Source organism: Xiphophorus maculatus, chromosome 11, assembly GCF_002775205.1.
Source record: "Xiphophorus maculatus strain JP 163 A chromosome 11, X_maculatus-5.0-male, whole genome shotgun sequence".
NCBI classification, from domain to species: Eukaryota; Metazoa; Chordata; class Actinopteri; order Cyprinodontiformes; family Poeciliidae; genus Xiphophorus; species Xiphophorus maculatus.
Window position 1 is genome coordinate 30,154,470 of NC_036453.1, and position 25,257 is coordinate 30,179,726.

Genomic DNA, 25,257 nt, shown 5'->3' on the forward strand with positions numbered 1-25,257 from the left:
TTAGGGCAAAACCAACAAGTAGTAAACATTTCAGTAAATGTTAGTCAGTTTGTATTAGCTTTGACCGACAAGTAAATTTTAATAATTTGTTTTTTTACTATCAATTATATCGAGCTATCAATTATTTTGACAACCTTAACAGCAACAACAACAAACATATCAATACATCAGTTTGCTTTTAGTTGACCCAAAAGAGAAATTTGGGCATAGTGAAATGCATGCAATATAGAAAATTTCTTATCAATTTGTTGTTGATAAGTTTACCAACCCTAAACAGCATCTGCTTCATTAAGGAGTTTATTCTGTTATAATTATCTCCTTAGTACCTTTAGCACTGAAACAGCTAAAATTAAAAATGTATTTTCACAGAGCGGATGGTAAATGTTGCTACTGCAGGAAAGAGCCACATACCTCCAGTAAGTAGAAGTATCTGTTGAACTGAGCACTCTTCGTATCCTCCAGTCCTTTAAGCTGTCGTGTTATGAACATAAAAATGTCCTACAACACAGAAACAAATACACAATGATTCCGACTGGCAGCTGGAAATATTAGTAAACAGGCTGAATGGTGGAAAAACCTGAATAAACAAAAATGAACAGAAAGAAGTGCTTGAATAGTAAATGCTTCGATGTGACACAACAAAACCTTCGTCCTCACACCTTGAGTTTATCTGGAGAGGTGTAGGGAGCTTCTGGAGCATAAATCCTGAATATGTCTGCTAGGCAGCAGGCCACCAGCAGCCGCACATCTTTGTCTGGGTGTTTGAGAAAGAAGTCTGAGGCCAGGTGAAGCGCCAAGTTCAGGTAAAGCTCCTTTTCCTCCTCAGAGTCCTGGTCCATGTCCATAAAGGTCTTCACAACCATCTGGGTAGGAGGTCAAATATAGAACATAGAGAGAAAGCAATGAAAACAAATAATTGGCTTTGTTGAGCAGATAAATAGGGAATAAGGTGCACATTTTTTAGTGTGAGCTTCTAAAAGTAATTTCTAATAATTGTTATGGCCTTTTATGTTGAATCTTTGTAAATCGTAATCAATTTAGTTTTTCTTTGGTCAGTTAGAATATACATAAGTCAGTTTAGAACCAAAATATGTAATTAAATTTTATTTGGAATTGTTTACATTACTTTGGTAACTTTTAGACCCTCCCATTAAGAGCACACCGGATGGTGTGGTGGAGGTCCTTTTGTTTAGTAAATGTCTGTTGTGATGACAGGAGGTTTTTTGTAAAATTATTTTTTGATCACTTTTTGAACTTGAAATTTCCAATTAAGTTAACTTTCATTTTCAGTTAAGCTGTGAGAAAATTTTGGTTATTGTTTTGTCTATATTTCTGCAAGAAATAAGGTTTGTTTTTTGTTGTTTTTTCAAACAATCAAGTCGGAAGAGGGTGCAAGAACCAAACCACTTGTTGCCACCCACGGCCTTTCTTGGAAATTTTTGATTTTGAAACCTAGAAGACCGAGACAATAATGGTTTCTCCATCTTAAAGAAGAGCATTCTTTCGTGCAGGGAGGCCATAAGCAAAACACAGCAGGGAGAAACACCGACCTTGAGCCTGCGGACCATTTCCTCTTTGGAGATTTTGTCAGAAATCTCCTTGACCCCCGGAGGGTAGGTCACCTTCCCATCTGTGGCTCGAGCTTTAGAGTGAGCCATCCTCTTTAGCTCTTCACTGCCTGGAGATGGAGAGGGAAGGGATTGTATTAAACCAGAGAAGAGCGCTGCAGCAGGTGTGACAGAAACCATTGGATGAGGAAAGAAAAGCCTTGAGAATAACGTTAGCATGGAAACCAAGAATATCCTTTGAACTCTTTAAAGCTTTCCAAGAAATCTGCAGCAAAGCAACCACTGAAATATTCAACAAGGTATTCATAGCAAGGTAATGGCTTTTCTACAGGCTTTCAAAGTCAAGGATGGAACGGCTGCATTTAGAGAGCAATGCTGGCTTTTCACTCAACACTGATAACATTGTAATCCACATATCACCACCAGTCTCTGGGAATAGAAATGTTTGTAGATTTTCATATGAAAGGAAAAAGATCCGACTGGAAATTTAGTGTCCTGCTTATGAATAAGTCGATAAGACATGTTTTTCAGGCTTTATTACATTACATAGCAATTGTCTCAATTTATTTGTCAATTTCCTCTTTCATTTATATTTTGCTCTAATAAGACAGATTGGCTTGTGCTGTTTTTATAGCATTTTATTCGATTATCCTCCACATCTGAAGACATTAAAAAGACCATGGACGGGCAATAAATTCTCCCAAAGGGCCACATGAGTAACTATAATTTTATTTTACGGGGTCGTAAGTTTAATGCTTATAAACAATCATTATAAACCATCTGAAATTTCTTTTTGTTTTCACTGCAAATAATTAAAGTTTATATTTCTGTGTATGTCAATAGGATCACTAACAATAAAAGTATAATTTATAATTATGTTGATCCAATATTCAGTAATAGTAATAATCTTTATGGTCTGTCTCAAAGATTTTGCTTACGAATCAGTTTGTATGTGCATAGCTATTTAACTAAGCCCCACTTTTACATTTCTGACCTAAAAATAACAGCTGAAAACAAACCTGACCACAGCTATCGATTGAGCAATCTTCAAAGTCAGTTAATCAGGGGTATAATGACATAAAAGCTATCAGTTACCTAAATATTTCTACATTTTAATCAAAGATGTAGAAATAATATTAAATATTAATTATTTATAACTAATTAATAAATAATTTCTAACATTATTTTGAAGGGTAGTGGCTCAGAAAAGGAACAAAACTGAACCTTTTTGTTTTTCATAAATCTTTCATTTAAAAACCAAATTAATCAATGAGTTGGATCAAATCTTAAACTGAAACGTAGCAAATAAAAGACGTAAAAAAAATGTGTAAATAAATAACAATAATAATAAGATGTTTATTTTTTCCACTAATTCCACAAACAATTTGAAACGAAATGCAGAATCTCAGAATTTGCTAATCCCAGCCAGCAGAAAAACTTATGCATAAGTTTCTGGAGTCTTTTGGCTGATGTCGGAATAGGAAAGCGAAACATAAAAGAACTGACAGCCATGTACTTTAATGGTGATGTCTGTGACAGATGGAAGAAATAAAAATTAACTACGGCCCTGATTATTAAGACTATATATGGGTTGCTGTTTGTAGGTTTCTTTAGGAGACATATTTTGGTGTTATGTTCAACTCCAAAGCATTTTTAAAACAAACAAGAAAAAAACCCAGATTGTTTGCAGGTAATGTTTTAGTTTTTTTTTTTTAGATGACAGCAAAATATTTTTTAAATAACTTGTAAAACATTCAATGTCCTGATGAACCACAGGGACTTTATGTTTGTGAAACTTGAGTAATAATAACTATGGATCTCTTTGGCTATTGGTTTGTTGAATCAGTTTCATTCACTCCTTAATTGCACACTTTTGGTTAATAAATATAATTAGAACAGAAAAAAGTGGAATTCAGAAAAACAAAAATGGTAAAAGTTAAATATGGAGGGGGAGGGGGCCTACAAAATTTGAAGAACAAAATGGGTTTCTGCTTCCTTTTCAATTTTTATCTTTCCATCCAGACTTGGAAAATTATTAAATCAACACCAGATCTTTCCAGGTTTTTGCAGGACTGCCTACGAATCCGACAATTAAATTGCAAATTCTGGCACCTTATTTGGGAAAATATCTCCAGTCCTATTAAATTTCACTAAGTACAAAGCATAAGAACTGGCTGTGACCAAACATTTTGAAGAGATAAACTCCTCTGTTCTAAGAGGAGAAAGATTTATAAGATGTATGACTTGTTCTTGTAAAGCCAAACTTTACAAGTAGAGCGGACCTGGACAGAACCAGAAGACTGACACTTTGGAAGAAGAAAAATTATTTGACAAAATGTTGCGATTTATTATTCCTCAAGTTTTTAGAATCTTATGAGATGTATGTTTATTAGCATAGATAAGTTATTTTATCATGCTGTATTAGCTATATTAAACTTAACGTTTTCCTGACTACAGATTTATCCAACTTTTTTCTGTAATTTAAACAAAAATCTCAAGCAAGTCCAATATGCAACATCAGACTAAACTGCAGGGGGCCTGAGACTGCCAGTCTTACTAGTGTATGGGTATCAGTTGTACCAGTGCTCACCTGGAAGTAGGCAGATCAAAAACTTGAGAAATGATTCATCACTAAAATAGTCCGCAGTAAAGATTCAGTATGCAGCTTAAAAACAAGGCTGAAGCAGCTACAAACAAGTCTGAGGTCTGTACTATGAAACAAGCTAGACTGTTCAAAGAGTGCTGCATGTGAAGACATTATTGGAAAGTGGAGTGGAGGGAAAAATGTCCTGTAACCTTGAGATGCTTCCTATTGTTAGATTGTATATTTACTAATGCACAACATTAATAAATATTCTGATGACAACAAAAGTCATATGTGCCTATTTTTGTCATTTGCTCTTTCATGTAACACGTGTAACATTTGGCATTTGGGTAATGTTGTTGGTGTCTGGTGTGAGAATCTGCTGCCAGGAGACTCTGTCCACCTGGCTAAATTAACATACATCACATTAACATGTAAATTACGAGTTCACAACACTTGGAATATATTAGCCAACAATTATTGCACTCCAAACAGTCTTTGGTGTTATGACTATACACACACACTAATACTGTGATGACGATGTATTCGCCATGTACTGTGCGACCCTAATTTTTTTTTTTCTTTTAACTTGCAAAATTTATTGAATTTATATTTTGAATACAAGTGTACATTCAAACTTTACACATTTTCACATAAATGTCCTATAAAAACTAACCAAGAGAAGCTGCGCACACATTATGTACATGCGTAGAATAAATCTACTTTTTCCATCCTTTATATTCCTGAGAACATCAAAACAAGGTTTACCCCCAAAACCCCAATCTAAGTGAAGAAAATCTGATCTCGGTAATATAAAATACAGCCAATTTTTCCAATAATTCTTTGACTTGCCACATTCTAATCTGAGGGAAAAAGTCAACCTTTCCATCATTTAAATATGCATTACATCAAGCCAACCTTCCCTTTTAGGAGCCTCCGCCTTAAGTCATTTCCTAGTGATAATTCTTTAGCTATTCACTACATATATTTATCAGCTGATCTTGTTAACCTTTTCATCCCTCTTTCCATGAAAGTCAAATGTGAATGAAATACTCACCCTCAAAACTTTATAAATACAATTATTTAAACCCTGCCAATATGGTTCCATGTAGGAACAAATCAAAAACACATGGAAGGGGCTAGCTCTGTCTCCTCCCCATTTTCTGCAACATCTTGCATATTGGTATTTTTGCACTGGTGTAATAAAATATCTTAAAACATTCTTCCAGCCAAAAGCTTTCAATAAGAGGGAACATGATCTTTTCCGCTGTTGCCCACATATTTCCTCCCAGTTCTCCTCTGAAGCCTCCAGCTAGCTTCTTTAATTAAGCTAGCTAGTTTTTCTATTCTGTGTACAATTCAGAAATTAATTCCCCCCCTACATTTGATTAATTTGCTAAAACAAATGAATCAAATTTGTTTGATTATTCCTAATTGTTCCATATTCCAACTCATCTAAATAAATTTTTAGTAGTTCCTCAGTATAGTGCCTCAATTTCAAGTACCTGAAGAAGTCCTCATTATTTAATCCATGTTTGTTCTTTATTTCCTCAAATCTTCATGTAGTATTTTTTCTTAACCAACTCCTACAATACCTTCAGACCCTTTCCACAATTACTGGATGTCTTGTCTGTTACATTAGGTTTATAATCTGGTTAATCAACAATTCAACTCAGTATTTTACTCTGTGCAACCCTAATGCCAATACAAACTTAAAGAATAACCAATTAAATTAATTTCAGAAAATTAACCTAAGCAGTGATCTTAAAATTTGCAGGACCTTACATATTAATAATGCCACTTTAACTAGCAATATATTGATTCACAAATCCCAAGAGAAAATATGCTTGAGTAAACCCAAAAAATAATGGAAAACATTCAACACTATTGTTTTTCCATCATTCAAAAGTGCTTAAAAATAAGCATAATAATAATAATTTTGAAGGCTTTTCTCGATAAAATACCGAAATTGTTCTATTGCCCAGGATTAGATATAGTAAATGTATTGTAGTACAATCAATTTAATCATTTTGATGATGTGATGAATCAGTTTGATGGCGTATAAAGACAGTGATCCTTTGAAGTGTCTGATCCAGTGTGCGCCCTCATACCCAAACCTAGGCCACTCATGGTGCTTTGAAGTCCAGGCTGCAGGGTTGCTGCTATGCTTTGTTTGGCATTTTTATAAAGGCCTGATATTACCCACTGGCAAACATAAGGAATAAACAAAATAGTAAACCCAAGTTTTCCAACTGTGGCAAAATATATTAATCACTGAAACCTCTTTTATTGCCAAGTAATTTAATGTTGTTGTTTTAAAATGTTTGACCCCATTTCAGTTGTGCAGTCGTCTAATACAGCACTGTGGTGTTTTATGTGATGTTTAAACATGTTAATACTTTTTTCCTGGTGAGACACCAAAGGTAACAAGACTGGTTCTGCATGGAGCCTGGTACAGAGGGACAAATGATTGATGTGCTGTTTTTACTGAAGGCAAAAGTCTCTCTAGCAACAGATTTAAGTTCTGATATTTTTCACAAGTCAAGTCAGAATACCAAGTTGTTTATCTTGTCAGCCAACTGCAGTCACTTGATTGTCTCATAGCTGCTTCCTGGATGCCATGTGACTAAAACATAATTGCAGCTTTTGGCTAGAAAAAAATTATTTTCCTCAAATAATGACATAACAAAAATGCAATTATATGTTCAGTCCAATTTCTGTAAAGCAATCTAGTTTGTTTAGTAATGTTATGTTTTTTTACACTGAAAATCGTGCTCCATTACAGTAAAACTGTTTGGGTCAGGAAGATGTAATACACATTTATGAACCACAAGTTCTGAGAATTCTCAGTAGCTGCCGTCAAGCTTCAGCAAACACACACACATGCAGAGACCAACACACACGCAAACACACACCATTGGAAATTGGCAGGCGGCCAAATTGCTGGATTGTGACCTTCTTTTCCACCCCACAGCTGCTGCCAAATCTGAGTCCATCCCTCCATCGCTGCTGCACCACACAGACACACACCGAGTGTCCTGGCAGCCAATCACAGCAGATTATTTCTCAACCTGATGTGAATGTGTGGCTACCATCCATGAGGGAACATTTCACAAACGCAGCAGTAAATAACCGCAAAGGGACTGGCTATACCCCTCTCCAAACAACCTCAGCTTGGGCTACTTTAGGCTCATTACTGGTTTATCACAGTTAAACATATTTAGCTCCCAACAGAGAGCTTTGTACTCTACTACTCTTCTGCTCTGCCAGTTCTGCTCATTTTAACACCAGCTCCACTTTAAGGACTCAAAGGTAACTCGTTTCCAAATTTGAATCTTGACAGAGACAGATTGGTTTTAACCCTGTGGGTGGGCAATGGAAAACGGGAGAAAGCCAGCAACAAGAGTGAAACCTGGACACCAGCTGGCTGCAAAGGTGACCTCAGTGACCTGTATGTGGAAACAAACCAGTGGAATGGGTAAACTTTGTCAAAGAGCATTTGTAGTTTCAAACTAAAGAAATTGGGATATAATTTTCTGCAAAAATCAGTCAAACAAAAACAACCGAGGTTTTGTAGATCAAAAAATAACTTGCACTAAAGCTCCTACAATAAGTGAAGGGAGCTGAATGTTGGAAGAAATGCTTTGTTTACAATAAATCCATGTGTTGTGGGTGTCTGCCTGCAGAACATTCAAAACAAACCAGTCACAGCTGTAGCTAGGGCTACTTAACCATCATGAATACTCAACTGCATCAGCAGCTTTTAGAGATAAGTGGAAATAAATGATCAGCTATATGTTTGGATAGATTAAAAAAGAGAGAACTAAGTGAGAACCAAACTGTAAAATCAGCTTGTGGTAAATCAAACATTGTGACTTTCCTGAGTTAAAACAACAATTATTAATATTTGTCATCCTGCATTTCCCAGTTTTTAGAGGAGCACTAATTAGCCAACATTCCCTTGATCATCTCTAACCTGTAACAAGAAAGTAAAATTCCCAATAGTAACTTTAATAAACTTTGTTCGGTCTCTTAAAATATCAACAAACAGTGCGTTCTTTGGCTCCTGTTAAATTTTTTGAAGAGTTGTGCTTTGATGCATGAATGGACAATAATATGGTTTTTCTTTAATTTACTGCAGATTTCAAAGCTGCTTCTATGAATTAACATGCCTTTCTATAGTCAATGTCCGTGACAGATTTTTTTAAGCTAACATTCAGTTTGTAAACACAGCATGTCATACATTAAAGAATGACAGAAATCTGTATTGACCAGTACAGCCTGACTGGGATCTCTACTGGAAGCATTTCATGGGGAAAACAATGTGCTATGAGCAATACAGCATACTGAATCATAATTGTTATTTTCAATGTGTCTAATACTGCCCCTTGCAAATGACTGCTTTGGTGCAACATTTGGTCGGCTCTCTCATTTCAGATCCATCCAATTACAAACTATTTGGCAAAAAACACTCATTGCTGCTTTGATGGACTCTGTCTTTTATGACAACAGGATGGGGGATGTGAGGAACAGGAGAAAAGAGAAGTGAAAGAAAAATGTGAGTTAACCAGAATTGATATGATCACAATATTCAACCACATCACTGCAATGTTGGAAATGAACAGAAAAGTATATACAGTTATAAGAACAAACTTACACTGAAATTAGGAGAGCAATTTGGCAGTTTGGAAAGTTACATTTCATTACTCAATTGAAACAAAGTTCACACAATTTTTTACATGTCAAATAAAATGGGCCTGGAATAAAGCAGTAAAACCCTGACTGCTGTATCTGCTTATTCTTGACAATTAATGTGAAAACATCGCGATCATATAATCCAAATTTCCAAACACTTCTGACAACCTCTGACTATAATCTTTGAAAATAAATCTCAAGATGACAGCTGCAAAAACAAACAGAGCAGCCGCTGAAGGTGGTTGTCAAATGATCAGCATGCAAAGTCTGGATTACTGAAGTCTCCTTTTTATCATGGTGATTTATTTGACTCCTACTGCTTCTCTGAAACCAGTTTCTGGAAAGGTAAATATTTTTGATAATTCATCCATGCAGGCTTGCTGGATATGCTGGTAAAATGTGATCATGACATGCTATTTTAAATACACATTTTATGTAATTATTTATGTATTTCTCTTGTCAAAACTTATGTGTTGCTTTTGCAAGTGCAATAACAGTTACATTCACTATTATATACTATATTATATATTGCTATATTATACTATATTTTCTTTTCTATTTATAAAGTTTATTTTACAATCAAGCACAGTACATTTTTAAGGATGCACATTTTCAATTTCCTTTATTTTAACAGAATAATTTATTTTAGTATTGTCATAGGAGAATGATAACAGAAAATAGTATAAAATACTATTTTATGAAAATAGTATTTTCAAAAAGACTATGAAAATTTTGAAATACAATTTTATTTAAAATGCGTACTTTTTATTTTTTCTGCGTATTTTTTGTAAGTATTTTGTGAATAGTTTATTTTCACAAACATATTTACAGTAATTCTTTTATTATTATATTTGTGTTATTCCTTAATTTAGTTTTAAACAATAAGTTTTATTAGTACTGCAGCATTTTTAAAGTTTTATTACAGCAATTGATATTAGACTGAAACTTAATTTTCATCGTTTAAAATGAGTGCTGTAACAGGCTGCGGTTATAATAGATACTCCTCCTCAGCTAACTTTGGAGTTTGACCAATTAAACCACGATGCAATGACCAGGTTTGGTAAAGCCCAGCTTTCTTCCGTCATCCTGGACTACAGTACTTTTGGTGCCCAACGGTGCCAACTTTCGATTATGCAAACTCCAACATAAATAGTTATTTTTATGCGCTAACGTTATTATTGCCCATCCGTACTACCGCAAAATAAAGCAGCTATTATGAGCGATAAAAAAGAAAGAAAATCCTCCCACAACAAAGGCATTATATCTAAATACAAACAGCATATGGTACTATCATTTTCAGTAGGTTTACAGAGAAACGGACAACGCTTTTAAGCAAAGAAGTTATTGCCATTGCATCACAGCAGTATATATGCAGACTGCTCAGTTGCTATAATGTGGCTAACACAATTAGCTGCTGTTAGCTTGTCAGTCTGCACACCGTCAACTAGCATGGTAGAGCTAACACTAGCAGCAGCAATCTCAGTGACAGAGGGCGGATAGACAGTAACAAAACACCCCGGCTAACTACCGTTACGTGGCTAGAACTGTCCCAATGTTAAGCGTACAACTAAGATGGTACATCATGTTTTCACTGTGGTGACAGTAAGCTAACCCAATAGGCTAATATTATCCCGGCTAACCATTTTACGGCGCAGGACCAAGTCAAAGCAACACGGAGAATCGAGACAAGGCTACCGAGAACACAGGCGAGGAAGGCGGGCTGCACTCCTCCTTTCGCCGCATGGAAATCAGACCCCCCCACCGCTGTGTACTCGCTCATATATTTTTTCAGATGCGCGAATAAACATATAACTATTCCACGATTTACCGAATTTCTCTATTTGTGCATTTCTTACCTGTAAGCGTGAATTGTAATAAATCGTGTCCTCCTCTGCAGCTCTCTTCCCCCTCCTAGCTCCAAAATGGCGCCAATATGCATTAGATTCAGTGCCCATGGGTACAAACTATTGATGAACGTGTAGCGCCACCTAAAGGCGAGTCCTAGTAGTTTTACTGAGACGTTCAAATGACGCGCGAATCTGTTAATCTCGATTCAAATGTTGATATAAGTCATACAGATACATTTTTACTTGGTATTCTATACAGTAGTGGCTACATATAAACACGTATGTTTTGAAAAAAAAGTAAAAAGTAAATGGCCTGTACTTGTATAACACTTTATCAAGTTCAGAGGACCCGAAAGCGCTTCAAACTACTGGATAGCCAGTTTTAAAATACAAAAAACCTGAGCAGAATAAACAATATTATAGTTTTATGTGGTAGCCCAGTTTAGGAAAAAAATAATATAATTTTTATTTTGTTTATATTCATATGAATATTTTTGCAAGTTCATTTGAATTTCTGAATCTTAAACCTAGAAGCCCAATAGTGTTACAAAATCAATTTTTATGTTAGTATTATAAACTCATAAAAAAGCAATAATTAATAAATAAAAACAACACATATTCTTATTACCCTCAAATAATCATAACAATATCATTGGACTGCTAACTTTATTCTGCAAAATAGCCTATAAAGTACTCTCCATCTTTACCAAAGTATTCCTATCACTTTGAGGGCTTTCTAACAAAGGAACTCCACTGTTCATGTCGTCTTAAAAGACTTATTTTTGTGCCACAGACAAGCCATTAAACTATTCATATTTTCCATATTTAATTAAGCTAACATTTGTATGTTTGAACCACATAAAGCTACTATCTGTTTGCATAACTTTTGCCAACAAACGTATATTTTAAGTGTTTTTACAGAAACATTCGCTGGCTTCCGGGACGTTAAAAGAGGCGTATTTACAAATTTCTTTGTGTGCCGATGCACACAAAGAAAGGTGACCTATAGGGGGCACCCTAATACCATATATATGTGTTTTGAGCTCTACTGTAGACGCTTACAAATGGAGGAGAGCCAGAAGAGCCCAATAACTGGAGCTAAATACTCACCAACAAGGGTCTGCAAGGATTGTATTTCATATGACACCTATAAAAAGTTTATATCCCAGTTAAAATGATGCTAAACTTCCAAACTCTCATCTTCAAATCCATCATTGCATCCATATGTGCATCATACACTCTGCTGAGAAGGTAATTGGCTACAATATTCCATCTCTACACGACCCAGAGAAAAGCAGACAGGATTTCAGCCAACCTCCTCTCAGTCTGGACACATTTGTTTCCACCCCTCTGCCACTATAGTTCCGGTGTCCATCAGAACAACGACCTGACCCCACTAGAGCAGTTCCTTCTCCACAGTTCTGCAGTCAGTCTGCAGAACTGTAACTGCCTTTAAGCCTACGGCACCGGGCAATAAAGTTCTTTCTAATTCTAAACTATCACTAACTTGTTCACTATAAAGATTACTGTTGCCAATGTAACAGATGTGGAAAGGATCACACAGGAATAGTACTCTGCGTTGGTTTTTTTATTCCTATAAAACAGTGGGACACACTCAGCACCAGGTATGATACACGCGATCACCGTCACAGTCCAGCAGCTCCGTTAGGCAGCTTCTGCCTGGCTGCTGCAGCTACGTCACTGAACATTGCTTTGTGCAACACTAATAAAGTTCCCCCAAAAACAATATTTACATTATGAACCAAAAATAAAAGCAGTCAAAACAGAAATAGCCATGTCAGCAGACATGTTAATTTGACAAAATAGAAATAAAAATGTTTTGAGAAGGTTCATAAAATAATAAATAAATAAAATTAACTCAGCTACACCAACTTTGAGTTTATATTAGTAATTTGCCTGTACTTTAAATTAGTATAAAACCAGTTTTAAAGTTTTACTAATTTTTCATTGGCTTCAGATAAAAAAAATTAGGCTCATAATTTGCCTGGTTCTGAAGAGTTTTGGATCGTTCTCCTTAATTCAGCTTAAACCCGCACACCCAGGCTTTAATTAAGCAATCAGTGCCTTTCAGACCGGATCTGTATAAATCCCACAAAGAGCCTCTTACACCTGTCTTACGGCTCCAGGATGGAGGGGTTCCTGTCCACGTTCCTCCCCTTCAGCGACTATGGCGCTCCCCCAGCTCAGGGGGTCAGCTGGGGGAAGGGAGAAGGCCGATTTCTCATTCCTCAGGGCCTTAACTACCTGGAGATCTGCAAGACCATCTTGTCCCAAGTCAACCCCAGTTTACCTCTACCGCCCTGCGGGAAGGTGAACACCAAAGAGTGCGGCGTGCAGGTGAACGCGAAGGTGGACAAGGCGGTTCAGTGTTCTCTAGGTCCAAAAACGCTGCTCTACGTCGAACATCCCACCTCCTGCAACAGCCGCAAGACGCATGACGAGAGCCTCGATGTGACCAAAGCGGAGGGGAAGGCGTTGTTAGGCACGCCGCCTATGAGCAGCCTGCGCTTCCTCAGACCTGTGTCCATCTACTCGCCGGTGTTTGACCGCAGGGTGTTCCTGAAGAGTCTCAGTGATGGCGCTGGACAGGACCCACTAGAAGCTTCTGACCAAGCCAAGTCTGATGCTGACACGGATCACAGTGGCGAGAACTTAGAAAACGGCTTCAAGACTGAGAGTCCTCGATCCTCCAAGAGCCCAAACTTCCAGGTGGGTTTTGCACAACTCATTGGATTAAAATATCCGAAATGCTTCAATGGCACCTTCTAAAATCCGCTTTAAGACTCATCCTTATTTGTATTTAGTCTGTGCATTTATTTATTTTTTTAAAGTTCCTGGAACAGCGATATGGCTTTTTCCACTGTAAAAAGTGCAACATCCGGTGGGAGAGTGCTTATGTTTGGTGCATCTCTGGCTCCAGTAAGGTGAGTGATCAGCTACAAACTGTAGCATACCCCAGATTTCATTAATAATTTTAGCTATTTTTCCATTAGGTGTACTACAAGCAGCTCTGCCGGAAGTGCCAGGTGGGGTTTAACCCCTACAGAGTGGAGTCTATAATCTGTAAGGTACAGCACCTTCCTTTTGACAATTTGGGTGTTCAATACGTGGGTTTGGCATCAAAGGTTTTCTGTTTGAAGAGTTGAGAACATAACCAGATGACTTTAAATATTTTTGCAGGGCTGCTCTCAGACTTGCTGCAGCTGTGAGAAGAAGCAGAGACACATCAACATGAAGAGGCCTCATCGTAAAGACCTGTGTTGCCGCTGTAAAGGCATGAGGCTGTCATGTGATGCCACGTACAGCTTCAAATATATCGTCTGAGCTAATTCGATGGTGGCTGAATTTCATTGCATGGTTAGAGTTTGAGGTTATGCTCATGTCTGTCACTGGAAGCCACCCCTTACTTGCCTGCAACATGCTGAACCTTTGACCAGCTGGCTTATCTGACAACCTCTCAAATTGCTAGAGGGTTCACTCTGGGCACTATGGGCTTTTGTAAAATGCAAAGTTAATAAATTCTAAGTTGCACTTCAGAGAAATGTGAATGGTTGGGGGGGGGGGGGGGGGGGTTGAAACAAGAATACTGGAGTAAAGGTTTCTACTGAAGCTCAGTTTAATTAGTTTTGTGCATTTCAGGGTTTAAAATGGATGAGCTGCAGAGAAACTGACCCAATTCAATACTTGGCATGAAGTCAACACAATTATGGAACTCCAAATGTGAATTATCACTTGACACCTAAATTAAAAGTATATTACTGTGGTCAGTGTTGCAGGTTCAAATCCTCTACAAATGGTTGTCCATACTCCAGTGCTTGGAATTGGATCTGGGAAGAAGTGAGAAATAAAAATGTAACCTTTTCCAAATGAAAAGCAATTTTCTATCATCTGAGAACTTCAGACTACTTCGACACAGTTCTGGCCTTGGCCCCGGTCAGACTTTTCTTGTCTCTGGTTCAGGAGTGGCTTGGCATACTGTGAATCTTGAGACACGGACTCCAGCTCCTTGTAAAGTTCCTCAATTCTAAATGGAATTTGCTTCACAATCCTGTGGAGGCTGATGATCCTCACTTTTCTGTAACTGGTTGGCTACAGCACTCTGAACAGCTTTGGTACTGATAAGGGTGGGACATTAGTTTATAAAATTTTCACAATATTCAAAATTGCTCACACTGAATTTTTGGTTTTCATTGTTTGTAAATCAATTTTACAAGAAATATTTTACTGTGGAATTAAGCTATCTGGTATTTTTCTAAAAACATTCTTCACCAAATTCTAATTTTTTTGTGTTTGTTTTAGATTTACTTGAATAAAGACATTGCACGGGTTCTCTCTGGGTACCACAGCTTCCTCCAAATGTCCAAAAACATGACTGGTAATTGGTCTCTCCAAATTCTCCTTAGGTATGTGTTGTCCTGTGTCTCAGTGATGGACTGGAATTCAGAGAAGTAATTTTGATATGTCTTTACTTTGACACCAATTTGTACAGAGCTCCAACTCAAAACAAGTTCACAAAAGCTGTAAAAGTATTTACACGGTGAAAAAACAACTACTGTCTTCATCTAAAAAGCTTTTAAAAATGTGCAACTTCTTGCATGGCATGCAAACACACGTTCTCCCACACAGGAAACAAAACAAAATAAAACAAAAAACAAAACACCTGAGCTTGAAGCTCCCATGTGTACCTCACACAAATGTATCTTTCAGATAAAACATGATTTTGTTAATAAATAATTCCAACACTCCATACAGAACACTGAAGATGCATGCATGGCAGTTGGGTCTGAAAGAACAAACATCAATATAAAAGTCAAACGAGTGCTGTCTTGCTGATCGGATATAAATAGGAATCAAGACATTTGTACAGTGAAAGGAAAATGAGGGCTGATGACAGTAAGCAGTTGGGTTTTGCTTTAACATCAACAATATTAGCTGGATGTCAGCATTTTTCTTATGTGCAACTACAAACCATACACAAACAATGCTACCATGGCTGTGCCACGCTAACGATAATTAACAGGTTACTGACAGACAAAATATTTGAATGTTCATGCAACATCCTCCTGGCGTAAGAACACAACATATAACAGAGCACAACAATGCGCACGCTCGCTAATGATGCTACAGCTAGCCAGAGAGGAGTGCATGCCACACAGAACGGCACTAAACAGTCCACCAGTGTTTGCAACAGTAGTCGGAGGAAGATCTGATTGGCTGATGCAGAGCAGCAATAGGAAATGAGCTTCAAGCGTCTGCATCAGTCCTTCAGTCAGTCCCAGGTGGAGCTTTTTTCTGGGGTGCAGTAGGATATTTGGGCTCATGCATTGCACAGCTTTTTCCAGTGGAGATCTCAAAACAGCTCCTCCAGCATTTGGCTTTTCCACCTCAGAGAAAAGTGAAAGCCTTTATTCCTTTTCTCTTAGTCACATAATCTTCTATTGTAACATTTAAAAAAGAACTAATAAACATCTCATTTGGTGCAAAATATGAAACTTTTCCAGTGATGCTACAGAGTGTCACAGCCATTTTCCTCACTGCTTCTTATGATGCCTTCACCAGATCATCACCTTACTAAAAAAGGCAGTGACAGTCAAGTTCCTCTGAGAGGCAAGTAACAGGTCCAAGCTAGAAGCCTTCACAGGTCCAGTTCAAGCAGAAATAAAACTAGGCTGAAATTTTTACAATATGCAGCTCTGAAAATAAAATCAGGACTTTTATTTTCAGCACGCAGCTATCTGTAGTTTCCAGTAAGATTAAAGATGTGTGAGGAAAATCTTCATATGTGTCTCTTCTCCAGATGCAAAGATCTGGTGTTTTGATTAGAAATGATCAAATGACATTTCAGGTCTGGACATCCGACGGTTCGGTATTCAGGAGCTCCCCGACTATCAACAAGGGCAGTGCGGCTTGCCCCACCTTCCCGAGGTAGCGAGATAAGGGCGTCGCTCCCTCTCTGAGGGAGCAGCAGCACCCCCATGCTGTGGCCTCCTCGGGGCCTGTGGGGCAGGGAGGGAGGGCTGGAGCAGGAGAAAGAGATGATGATGATGGAGCATGGGAGTAGGCTGAAGCGGAGTCGTGTCTGTCTGGGTGTTTGTACGGGGAGCGTGGAAAACGGGGAAGATGTGAGCCTTGAAAAATAACATTTGATTCAGAGCGAGTGAGGGAGTTCGGCTCTGACGCCACAGTCGGGAGGATGTTGGGTGGAAATGATGACGCTGTGGTTTTGTCTGACAGAGCAGACATGTATGATGAATACACTCTGAAAGGGCTGTACAAGCTTGTGTCCTCACTGAAATTAATTCTCCTTGGCTGTCTTGTGCGCGGCAGTGTATAATCTCGCTGGCCTGGTTTGGGGAAATCATGCAAAGAGACATCACAGTTTGCAGTGGATGACAGTGAGGACAGCAGTGGGAGGAGTACATCCCCATCTACATATGGTTCTGATTCTGCTGTTGGGTCAGGCAGTGAGGTGTCTGTCTGAAGCTGTGCAGCCGAGGAAGCAGAGATATCGAAGGAGGGAGCGGCCATGTGTGCGGATGCTGAGCCTCCTCTGTTAGAGCAGGTTGAAATGGTGAAGGTGGAGCTGGTTTCAATGATTGGATGTGTGGGGGAGGTGAAGGAGGGGAACAAGGGGGCTGGGGGCCCCTGAGGTCCTGTCAGAGGCTTGTCCCGGAGGCGCTGGAGTCGGGGAGGTAAGTTGTGACGACCCGGTAACCCTGGGCGCGGCGGATCATGTCGCGGATCTCGCCGTTGAGCTCCAGCAACTTGGAGCAGATGAGGCTGAGGTCCTGCCGGGAGCCCACCAGAGCGATGGTGCCCGTCTGGCCCAGGGTCTGATGACGGAAGTAGATGTTGAGCAGCGTCTGAACCTCGGTCTCTGAGCTGCCGCCAAACACGCCGCTGGGCCACTGCCTCCTGATGAGGAGATCAAAGAGGTTCAAGGGGAGAGCACACAACTAACTGCTTACATAATATTTGGGGTGTTTTATGGTATATACTGAACAATACTGGCAACTTTCAGTTTAAGCATTTCATTTTTTTGTCTTTTTTCATTGTACATTCACAGGAAAATCTCATTATAAACTTTTACACCACATTTCTTTAATCTCCAGAGCTTCCCTCACCTGCACTCCTGGATGTAGCACACAGCCTTGGTGAACTCGTGGCTCCTAAGGCACTCCAATATGGCCTGCACCGCTACCTCAGAGGTGGGAAAGTCAGGGACGACCATGGCTGCCAACTGCGCGGCATGTGTGTGGGTGTGGGCCAAGTGTTTGTGCTCCAGGTCGCTAGCTACAGCTGCCTCTGCCGCCTGCAGACTGCTTTTCAGATCCGTGAGCTCTCGAGACATGTTTAACAGCTGAGGGGTGGAAGATGGAGGTTAGGTGTGTAAGCAAGCTTCATGTCCTTACAGAAGGAAAGTTGAACCTAGTGAGACCCAGTGCTGAAACCTTAACATCACTAGTCATGTGGCAGACGGAATTAAGAATGTTGGATTTTTTTTAAGATCATACAGTGCCTTACATTCAAGAGAATGTAAAGAATGTTTACAGATAGTTTGTAAAACAGAGATTTTAAAGCTTTACACTGCTAGAGACATGCAGAATGAATTTTGTAATGTAAGTACAAAAGCTGTTATGTGTCTCCTCTGTTAAAATTGATGTGATTTACCTCTGGCACAGAGCTGATGGCATGAACCTGACCAATGAGCGAACAGTAGGACTGGAACAGTAAGAGGAGCTGGAAGTGCAACTTATAGAGCCTCTGGCAAAGCTCCAGTTGCTGGAAGAGTCATGAGAAAAACTGAAGTCAGACGAACTGGTATTATTAAAAACACATTTACTTATTCTTTATAGATTTACACATGCACACAGTTAATTAGCTGATAGTCTTGTGAAAAGTAAGTTAAGCAGCTTATTTCAGTAAGGTAGAGAAACTTGTGAGATAACTTACTGCAAGAGACTCCATTTGCTACACAGCGATAGAGCATGTTAGGGCATCAGAGTGAGGTGAGAGGAAGACAGACCATCAATCAAACACATGCAAAGCATTGTATTCCCCATGACTGCTAAAGTCAGGCTATAAAGGATTAGTCGTGCAGATAAGGCAAATAGTTTAGTGCCACAACATAGTGGAGAAGCAAGAGAACAGGCTTAGGTATTTAGACAATCTGTTTTCAGGAAAATTCAAAAAGTATGTATTTTACAGTGAAGAATGTACCTTCTCTTCTGAGTCTCCAGGTTGGCAGGTGACCACATTTTCAACAGGACATCTAGGAAACGTATCCTTACAGTTTCTTAGCCACTGAGAGAGGAAGGTGAAAAGTTTTTAATTGCACACTTGCATTGAAAAATAGAAGATATGTACAGTAACAAAGGTAGAATTACCGATACAGCAGCCTCCTCTTTGCTGTTGTATGTATCAAGGTACTCCTGCAGCTCCAATGCACTGAACTTCATCTTGTCCAGGAGACCGTAGGACATAATCTGGAAGGTACAACAACGAAGACGGAGAACATAAGAGTAAAATCCATTCATTAGAGCTGCCAGTATGAGAAGATCCAGACCAAGTAGCAACAGCACTCACCGTGTCAGCGTCAATATAGATTGTTGGGCAATCTGAGCATGTGGTCAGCATCCGGGAGGACTTGAGAAACTTTGACCCAATGCCCCTTAATCCCTCACCAAGGTATGTAGCGACATCATTTGTCAAGGTGCAGAATTTCCCCTGAATGTTCTGCAAAACAAAAAGTTTTAAAGATTTACTTTACTCTGATATGGTATCGGCAATATTTTATCTTCGGGCTGAGCCCGGCCGGGCTCAGCCCGAAGAGGAAACATGGGCCCCCCCTCCCATGGGCCCACCACCCGTGGGAGGGGCCAAAGGGGTCGGGTGCACTGTGTGATGGGTGGCGGCCAAGGGAGGGGACCCTGGCGGTCCGATCCTCGGTTGCAGAAACTGGCTCTTGGGACGTGGAATGTCACCTCTCTGGTGGGGAAGGAGCCGGAGCTAGTGCGTGAGGTCGAGAGGTTCCGGCTAGAAATAGTCGGTCTCACCTCGACGCATGGCTCTGGTTCTGGAACCAGTCTCCTTGAGAGGGGCTGGACATACTTCCACTCTGGAGTTGCCCAGGGAGAGAGACGTCGGGCAGGAGTGGGCATACTTGTTGCTCCCCATCTCGGCGCCTGTACGTTGGGGTTTACCCCGGTGAACGAGAGGGTAGCATCCCTCCGCCTACGGGTGGGGGGACGGGTTCTGACTGTCGTTTGTGCTTACGGGCCGAACGACAGTTCAGATTACCCACCCTTTTTGGAGTCCTTAGAGGGGGTACTGGAAAGTGCTCCTCCTGGGGACTCCCTTGTTCTGCTGGGGGACTTCAACGCTCACGTGGGCAACGACAGTGAGACCTGGAGGGGCGTGGTTGGGAGGAACGGCCCGCCCGACCTGAACTCGAGCGGTGTTCTGTTGCTGGACTTCTGTGCTCGCCATGGATTGTCCATAACGAACACCATGTTCAAGCATAAGGGTGTCCATATGTGCACTTGGCACCAGGACACCCTAGGCCGCAGTTCGATGATCGACTTTGTCATCGTTTCATCGGATCTGCGGCCGTATGTCTTGGACACTCGGGTGAAGAGAGGTGCGGAGCTGTCCACTGACCACTACCTGGTGGTGAGTTGGCTCCGGTGGTGGGGGCGAAAGCCGGTCAGACCTGGCAGGCCCAAACGTGTTGTGAGGGTCTGCTGGGAACGTCTGGCGGAATCCCCTGTGAGACGGAGCTTTAACTCCCATCTCCGGCAAAACTTCGAACACGTCCCGGGGGAGGTGGGTGACATGGAGTCTGAGTGGACTGTGTTCCGTGCCTCCATTGTCGAGGCGGCCGATCGGAGCTGTGGCCGCAAGGTTGTCGGTGCCTGTCGCGGCGGCAACCCTCGAACCCGTTGGTGGACACCGTCGGTGAGGGATGCCGTCAGGCTGAAGAAGGAGTCCTATCGGGCCTTTTTGGCCTGTGGGACTCCGGAAGCAGCTGATGGGTACCGGCGGGCGAAGCGGCATGCGGCTCAGGCGGTTGCTGAGGCAAAAACTCGGGCGTGGGAGGAGTTTGGAGAGGCCATGGAGAAAGACTTCCGCACGGCTTCGAGGCGATTCTGGTTCACCATCCGGCGTCTCAGGGGGGGGAAGCGGTGCAGCACCAACACTGTTTATAGTGGGGATGGTGTGCTGCTGACCTCTACTCGGGACGTTGTGGGTCGGTGGGCAGAGTACTTCGAAGACCTCCTCAATCCCACCAACATGCCTTCCACTGAGGAAGCGGAGCCTGGGGACTCTGGGTTGGGATCTCCAATCTCTGGGGGCGAGGTCGCCGAGGTGGTTAAAAAGCTCCTCGGTGGCAAGGCTCCGGGGGTGGATGAGATCCGCCCGGAGTTCCTTAAGGCTCTGGATGTTGTAGGGTTGTGTTGGTTGACGCGACTCTGCAATATCGCATGGACATTGGGGGCAGTTTCCCTGGATTGGCAGACTGGGGTGGTGGTCCCCCTGTTCAAAAAGGGGGACCGGAGGGTGTGCTCCAATTATAGAGGGGTCACACTCTTAAGCCTCCCTGGCAAGGTCTATTCAGGGGTCCTGGAGAAGAGGGTCCGTCGGATAGTCGAACCTCGGATTCAGGAAGAGCAGTGTGGCTTTCGTCCTGGTCGTGGAACACTGGACCAGCTCTACACCCTCGGCAGGGTCCTGGAGGGTGCATGGGAGTTCGCCCAACCAGTCTACATGTGTTTTGTGGACTTGGAGAAGGCGTTCGACCGTGTCCCTCGGGGAGCCCTGTGGGGGGTTCTCCGGGAGTATGGGGTACCGGGCCCTTTGATACGGGCTGTCAGGTCCCTGTATGACCGGTGTCAGAGTCTGGTCCGCATTGCCGGCAGTAAGTCGGGCTCGTTTCCGGTGAGAGTTGGACTCCGCCAGGGCTGCCCTTTGTCACCGATTCTGTTCATCACTTTCATGGACAGAATTTCTAGGCGCAGCCAAGGTGTTGAGGGGATCCGATTTGGTGGCCTTAGGATCTCATCTCTGCTTTTCGCAGACGATGTGGTCCTTTTGGCTTCATCAGATCGTGATCTGCAGCTCTCGCTGGAGCGGTTCGCAGCCAAGTGTGAAGCGGCCGGGATGGGGATCAGTGCCTCCAAATCCGAGGCCATGGTCTTGAGCCGGAAAAGGGTAGAGTGCCTTCTCCGGGTCAGGGGGGGTGTCCTGCCCCAAGTGGAGGAGTTTAAGTATCTCGGGATCTTGTTCACGAATGGGGGAAGAAGGGAGCGGGAGATCGACAGGTGGATTGGCGCAGCGTCTGCTGTCAAGCGGGCGCTGTACCGGTCCGTCGTGGTGAAGAGAGAGCTGAGCCAAAAAGCGAAGCTCTCGATTTACCGGTCGATCTACGTTCCCACCCTCATCTATGGTCATGAGCTTTGGGTCATGACCGAAAGAACGAGATCGCGGATACAAGCGGCCGAAATGGGTTTTCTCCGTAGGGTGGCTGGGCTCTCCCTTAGAGATAGGGTGAGAAGCTCAGTCATCCGGGAGGGACTCAGAGTAGAGCCGCTGCTCCTTCACATCGAGAGGAGCCAGTTGAGGTGGCTTGGGCATCTGGTCAGGATGCCTCCTGGACGCCTCCCTGGTGAGGTGTTCCGGGCACGTCCCACCGGGAGGAGGCCCCGGGGAAGACCCAGGACACGCTGGAGAGACTATGTCTCTCGGCTGGCCTGGGAACGCCTCGGGATTCCCTCGGAAGAGCTGGAAGAAGTGGCCGGGGAGAGGGAAGTCTGGGCCTCCCTTCTGAAGCTGCTACCCCCGCGACCCGACCTCGGATAAGCGGAAGAAGATGGATGGATGGATGGATGGATGGATGGAATATTTTATCTGCTGATATCCTGGTTATCAGCAGATAAAACACTGAAAAATGCCCAATTTCAGTATTATCCAGAAAAAGCAATGTGTTTTGACCAATCAATTTAGGGATAAGACACACTGGAAAAAATTTTATTGGTCACAAGTAGACAGAATAGCTCTAATTATGAGTATTTTCAGCCGGTTCTTTCTGTGTTTTACCTTAAAGAGAGATGAGAAGACTTGAAAAGTGTAGACAGCGCACGACCCGTCAGAATCTGTCACAAGCTGGCTGACATGACAACGCCATGCCTCCTCGGCATCATCACACACTGTGGGTTGGAATGCAGCCAAGATGGCGGAGAAAAATGGAGAAGGAGGAGGTGGAAAACCAAGGTCCTCCAAGTCATCTACATCATCACGTAGGCTTTAACAAAACAAAGAAAAAAAAGAATATGATATAAACAAGTGTGACTTGATCTAAACCTAAGGACGTGTTCAAACAATGAAACGTGATCAGAAAGCTTACAAATGAAAAACTGTTCCTGAGTCAGATTAGATAATTGCAGTAATCAATTCCACTAAAGATGAACACATACACGAGTTTCTCTATATTGTACTGGGACATTTTTCCTTTAATCCATGTTTTACAGGTGATAGAAGGCCGACTTTGTAACTATCTTTAAGTCTCTCCAGCACTACACCCAGATTTTGGGCCTGATCAGTAATTTCTATCGGTCATAGCTGATACTATTGCTTAAAAAAAGTCACATTTAGAGAAAGGTTCTTGAAAATATCAGAGCTGCTTCTCGATTTCTTTACCTGGGCAGAAAGTCCAGCGGTGGCTGGCAGTAGTTTGGGTTGAGACCACGGGCAATATTCAACAGCTGATCCTGAGGTTGGCCTGGTAAATCCAGAGTAAAGCTCTCGCCACAGTCTGACTCATGAGGCAGCTCATGAGTGCTCAGAGAGAACTCATCGTCCTGAGCCTGAGTGTCCTCATCCTCACCACACAGTCTCACCTGAGGAAAGAAAATCATCATTTTTAAAGTCATAGTAACACATTAATCTACTTCAATATAACAAGTAACAGAAATGCTTCTCACATGCAGGCCACCATGATCATCACTGAGGACTCCCTGGCCTGGGGTTGTTGCATTCAAAGACTGGTGTTCAGCTGATATGTCGTAAGAAGTAGATAGAGAATCAGTGTGGTTGGTTTCTTCTGATGGAGAAGGGTTGGTCTGGAATCAGAAGGAAAAACTGGACTATATTTCTAAAGCTCTAATGGGAACATTGATTTAGTATAAAACCTGAGGCTACACACAAGCTGGGAATGGGAGAGGCTCTGGCTTGTTGAGGACTCCTCTTCCTCTGAGGACTCGTCTGAGTCATGGGGATCTTCGTGACCCAAACTCGGGGTGCTGCCTGAGTGCTGGCTCTCCTCCAGCAGGTCTCCCAGTTCGGTGCTGTCCAGAGATCGTCGTCGCACGCCCCAATTAAAGTTATCAACAGTCTCACCCTGGATTAAACACAAAAAGACATAAACACATTGGGGGAAGAGAGGACACAACTGCAAAACTCATTTTCAGGTCAAGCTGCTGCCTTTATGAGCATAAAAAGCAAAATGAAACTGTTACTCAATGGGAAATAATATGTATTTAGTCTTACAGTTTATTCCACAAGAGAAAACAGCAAAAATGTCAGCAATGTAGAACCAAGCTGTGAGAGCAAAATTAAGCAGTAATTTTCAGCATGAAAAAGGGAGCCAGCAACACCAATGCGCTTATAAAAGCTTGTGTTAGGTAATTAGTGTGGGACGACTTACCTGAAGCTCCTGGGAAGCAGGGGAGGAGAGAGAAAGACACAGAGTTAGATAGAGAGACAGACAAGGAGCAACAGAGGAATACACTTTAGATATAGAAGGAGGACAAAAACTCAAATAGAGTAAAAAAACAGGAAAAAAAAGAGAAATTGAATAGGTGGTGGTGGAAATTGTATTCAGTCAAATCTCTGTCACCTCCCCATCCTCCAGCTCCACATCCAGGAAATCAAAGTCCCTGAAAACTCTGAACTGCTGTTCGCTGGCAGTGTCATCCAGGGTGTCCTCTCTGGTGCCACCCTCCTCTGATGAAACCCCGCTCTCCCGCACCTCCATCATGTCCAAGTCACCGCAGGACGAGAAAATGACCTGAGCAGAATGAACATAAAGAGTCAACATTGTGAGCTAATGAAGACAACTTTGGATAAACACAAAAGCCTGAACTAGGAGAACAATGATTTTGTTATACTAGGTAAACAGGAAATACTTGCAATACTTGTATGATAATGTTAATAAGTAGCTTACGGATGGGTTCTTGGTAAGTCCCACTTCTTGTCCGCACAGAGACAAGACATTTACTAGCTTCTCTCTGGTTCTTTTCTGTGTGGGCCAAAACAGCAATGAATAAAAATATTTAACAAGAAACTACACAGCATTATGCTTCAGTTATCATTCATTATATATACAAGGAATTGTATTCTTTTAGAAAACTATAATCATTCATTAATTTTATTTGTCATGTTTAGCATCTAAAAATGAGTACACATTTGTTTTAATCACAATTTTAAAAAACTAAGTATTTTATTTGATAAATTAGATCCTTTATCAAATAAAATACTGTAGAAA

At 41.5% G+C, this 25,257-nt stretch overlaps 3 protein-coding genes across 10 annotated transcripts in view; 1 reads left to right on the plus strand and 2 right to left on the minus strand.

Annotated features, from left to right (window-relative positions):
- Nucleotides 1-10,776, minus strand: part of pds5b (PDS5 cohesin associated factor B) — a 29,509-nt gene extending 18,733 nt beyond the window's left edge. For both annotated transcript variants that reach the window (XM_005808427.2, XM_023342559.1), the window contains exons 1-4: nucleotides 10,704-10,776; nucleotides 1,551-1,678; nucleotides 660-863; nucleotides 412-498 (exon numbers count right to left, since the gene is read on the minus strand). In XM_005808427.2, the coding sequence (XP_005808484.1) occupies nucleotides 412-498; nucleotides 660-863; nucleotides 1,551-1,658 (399 nt within the window). In that variant the 5' untranslated portion in view covers nucleotides 1,659-1,678; nucleotides 10,704-10,776. The remainder of the gene's footprint in view (nucleotides 1-411; nucleotides 499-659; nucleotides 864-1,550; nucleotides 1,679-10,703) is intronic.
- A 1,772-nt stretch (nucleotides 10,777-12,548) lies between these two features.
- On the plus strand, nucleotides 12,549-14,251 carry zar1l (zygote arrest 1 like). Its single transcript, XM_005808440.2, has 4 exons — nucleotides 12,549-13,424; nucleotides 13,547-13,639; nucleotides 13,709-13,783; nucleotides 13,896-14,251. Exons 1-4 carry the CDS (start codon nucleotides 12,843-12,845, stop codon nucleotides 14,037-14,039), a joined length of 894 nt encoding a protein of 297 aa, XP_005808497.1. The 5' UTR covers nucleotides 12,549-12,842; the 3' UTR covers nucleotides 14,040-14,251.
- A 913-nt stretch (nucleotides 14,252-15,164) lies between these two features.
- Nucleotides 15,165-25,257, minus strand: part of LOC102217187 (protein furry homolog) — a 62,345-nt gene continuing 52,252 nt past the window's right edge. For 5 of the 7 annotated variants that reach the window (XM_023342023.1, XM_023342020.1, XM_023342017.1 and 2 more), the window contains exons 54-67: nucleotides 24,937-25,011; nucleotides 24,610-24,780; nucleotides 24,418-24,426; nucleotides 23,917-24,111; nucleotides 23,696-23,833; nucleotides 23,412-23,611; nucleotides 22,812-23,016; nucleotides 19,302-19,451; nucleotides 19,103-19,201; nucleotides 18,936-19,019; nucleotides 18,669-18,686; nucleotides 18,387-18,497; nucleotides 17,840-18,075; nucleotides 15,165-17,630 (exon numbers count right to left, since the gene is read on the minus strand). In XM_023342023.1, the coding sequence (XP_023197791.1) occupies nucleotides 17,372-17,630; nucleotides 17,840-18,075; nucleotides 18,387-18,497; nucleotides 18,669-18,686; nucleotides 18,936-19,019; nucleotides 19,103-19,201; nucleotides 19,302-19,451; nucleotides 22,812-23,016; nucleotides 23,412-23,611; nucleotides 23,696-23,833; nucleotides 23,917-24,111; nucleotides 24,418-24,426; nucleotides 24,610-24,780; nucleotides 24,937-25,011 (1,950 nt within the window). In that variant the 3' untranslated portion in view covers nucleotides 15,165-17,371. The remainder of the gene's footprint in view (nucleotides 17,631-17,839; nucleotides 18,076-18,386; nucleotides 18,498-18,668; nucleotides 18,687-18,935; nucleotides 19,020-19,102; nucleotides 19,202-19,301; nucleotides 19,452-22,811; nucleotides 23,017-23,411; nucleotides 23,612-23,695; nucleotides 23,834-23,916; nucleotides 24,112-24,417; nucleotides 24,427-24,609; nucleotides 24,781-24,936; nucleotides 25,012-25,257) is intronic. The other 2 variants (XM_023342018.1, XM_023342024.1) reach the window with 1 other exon arrangement.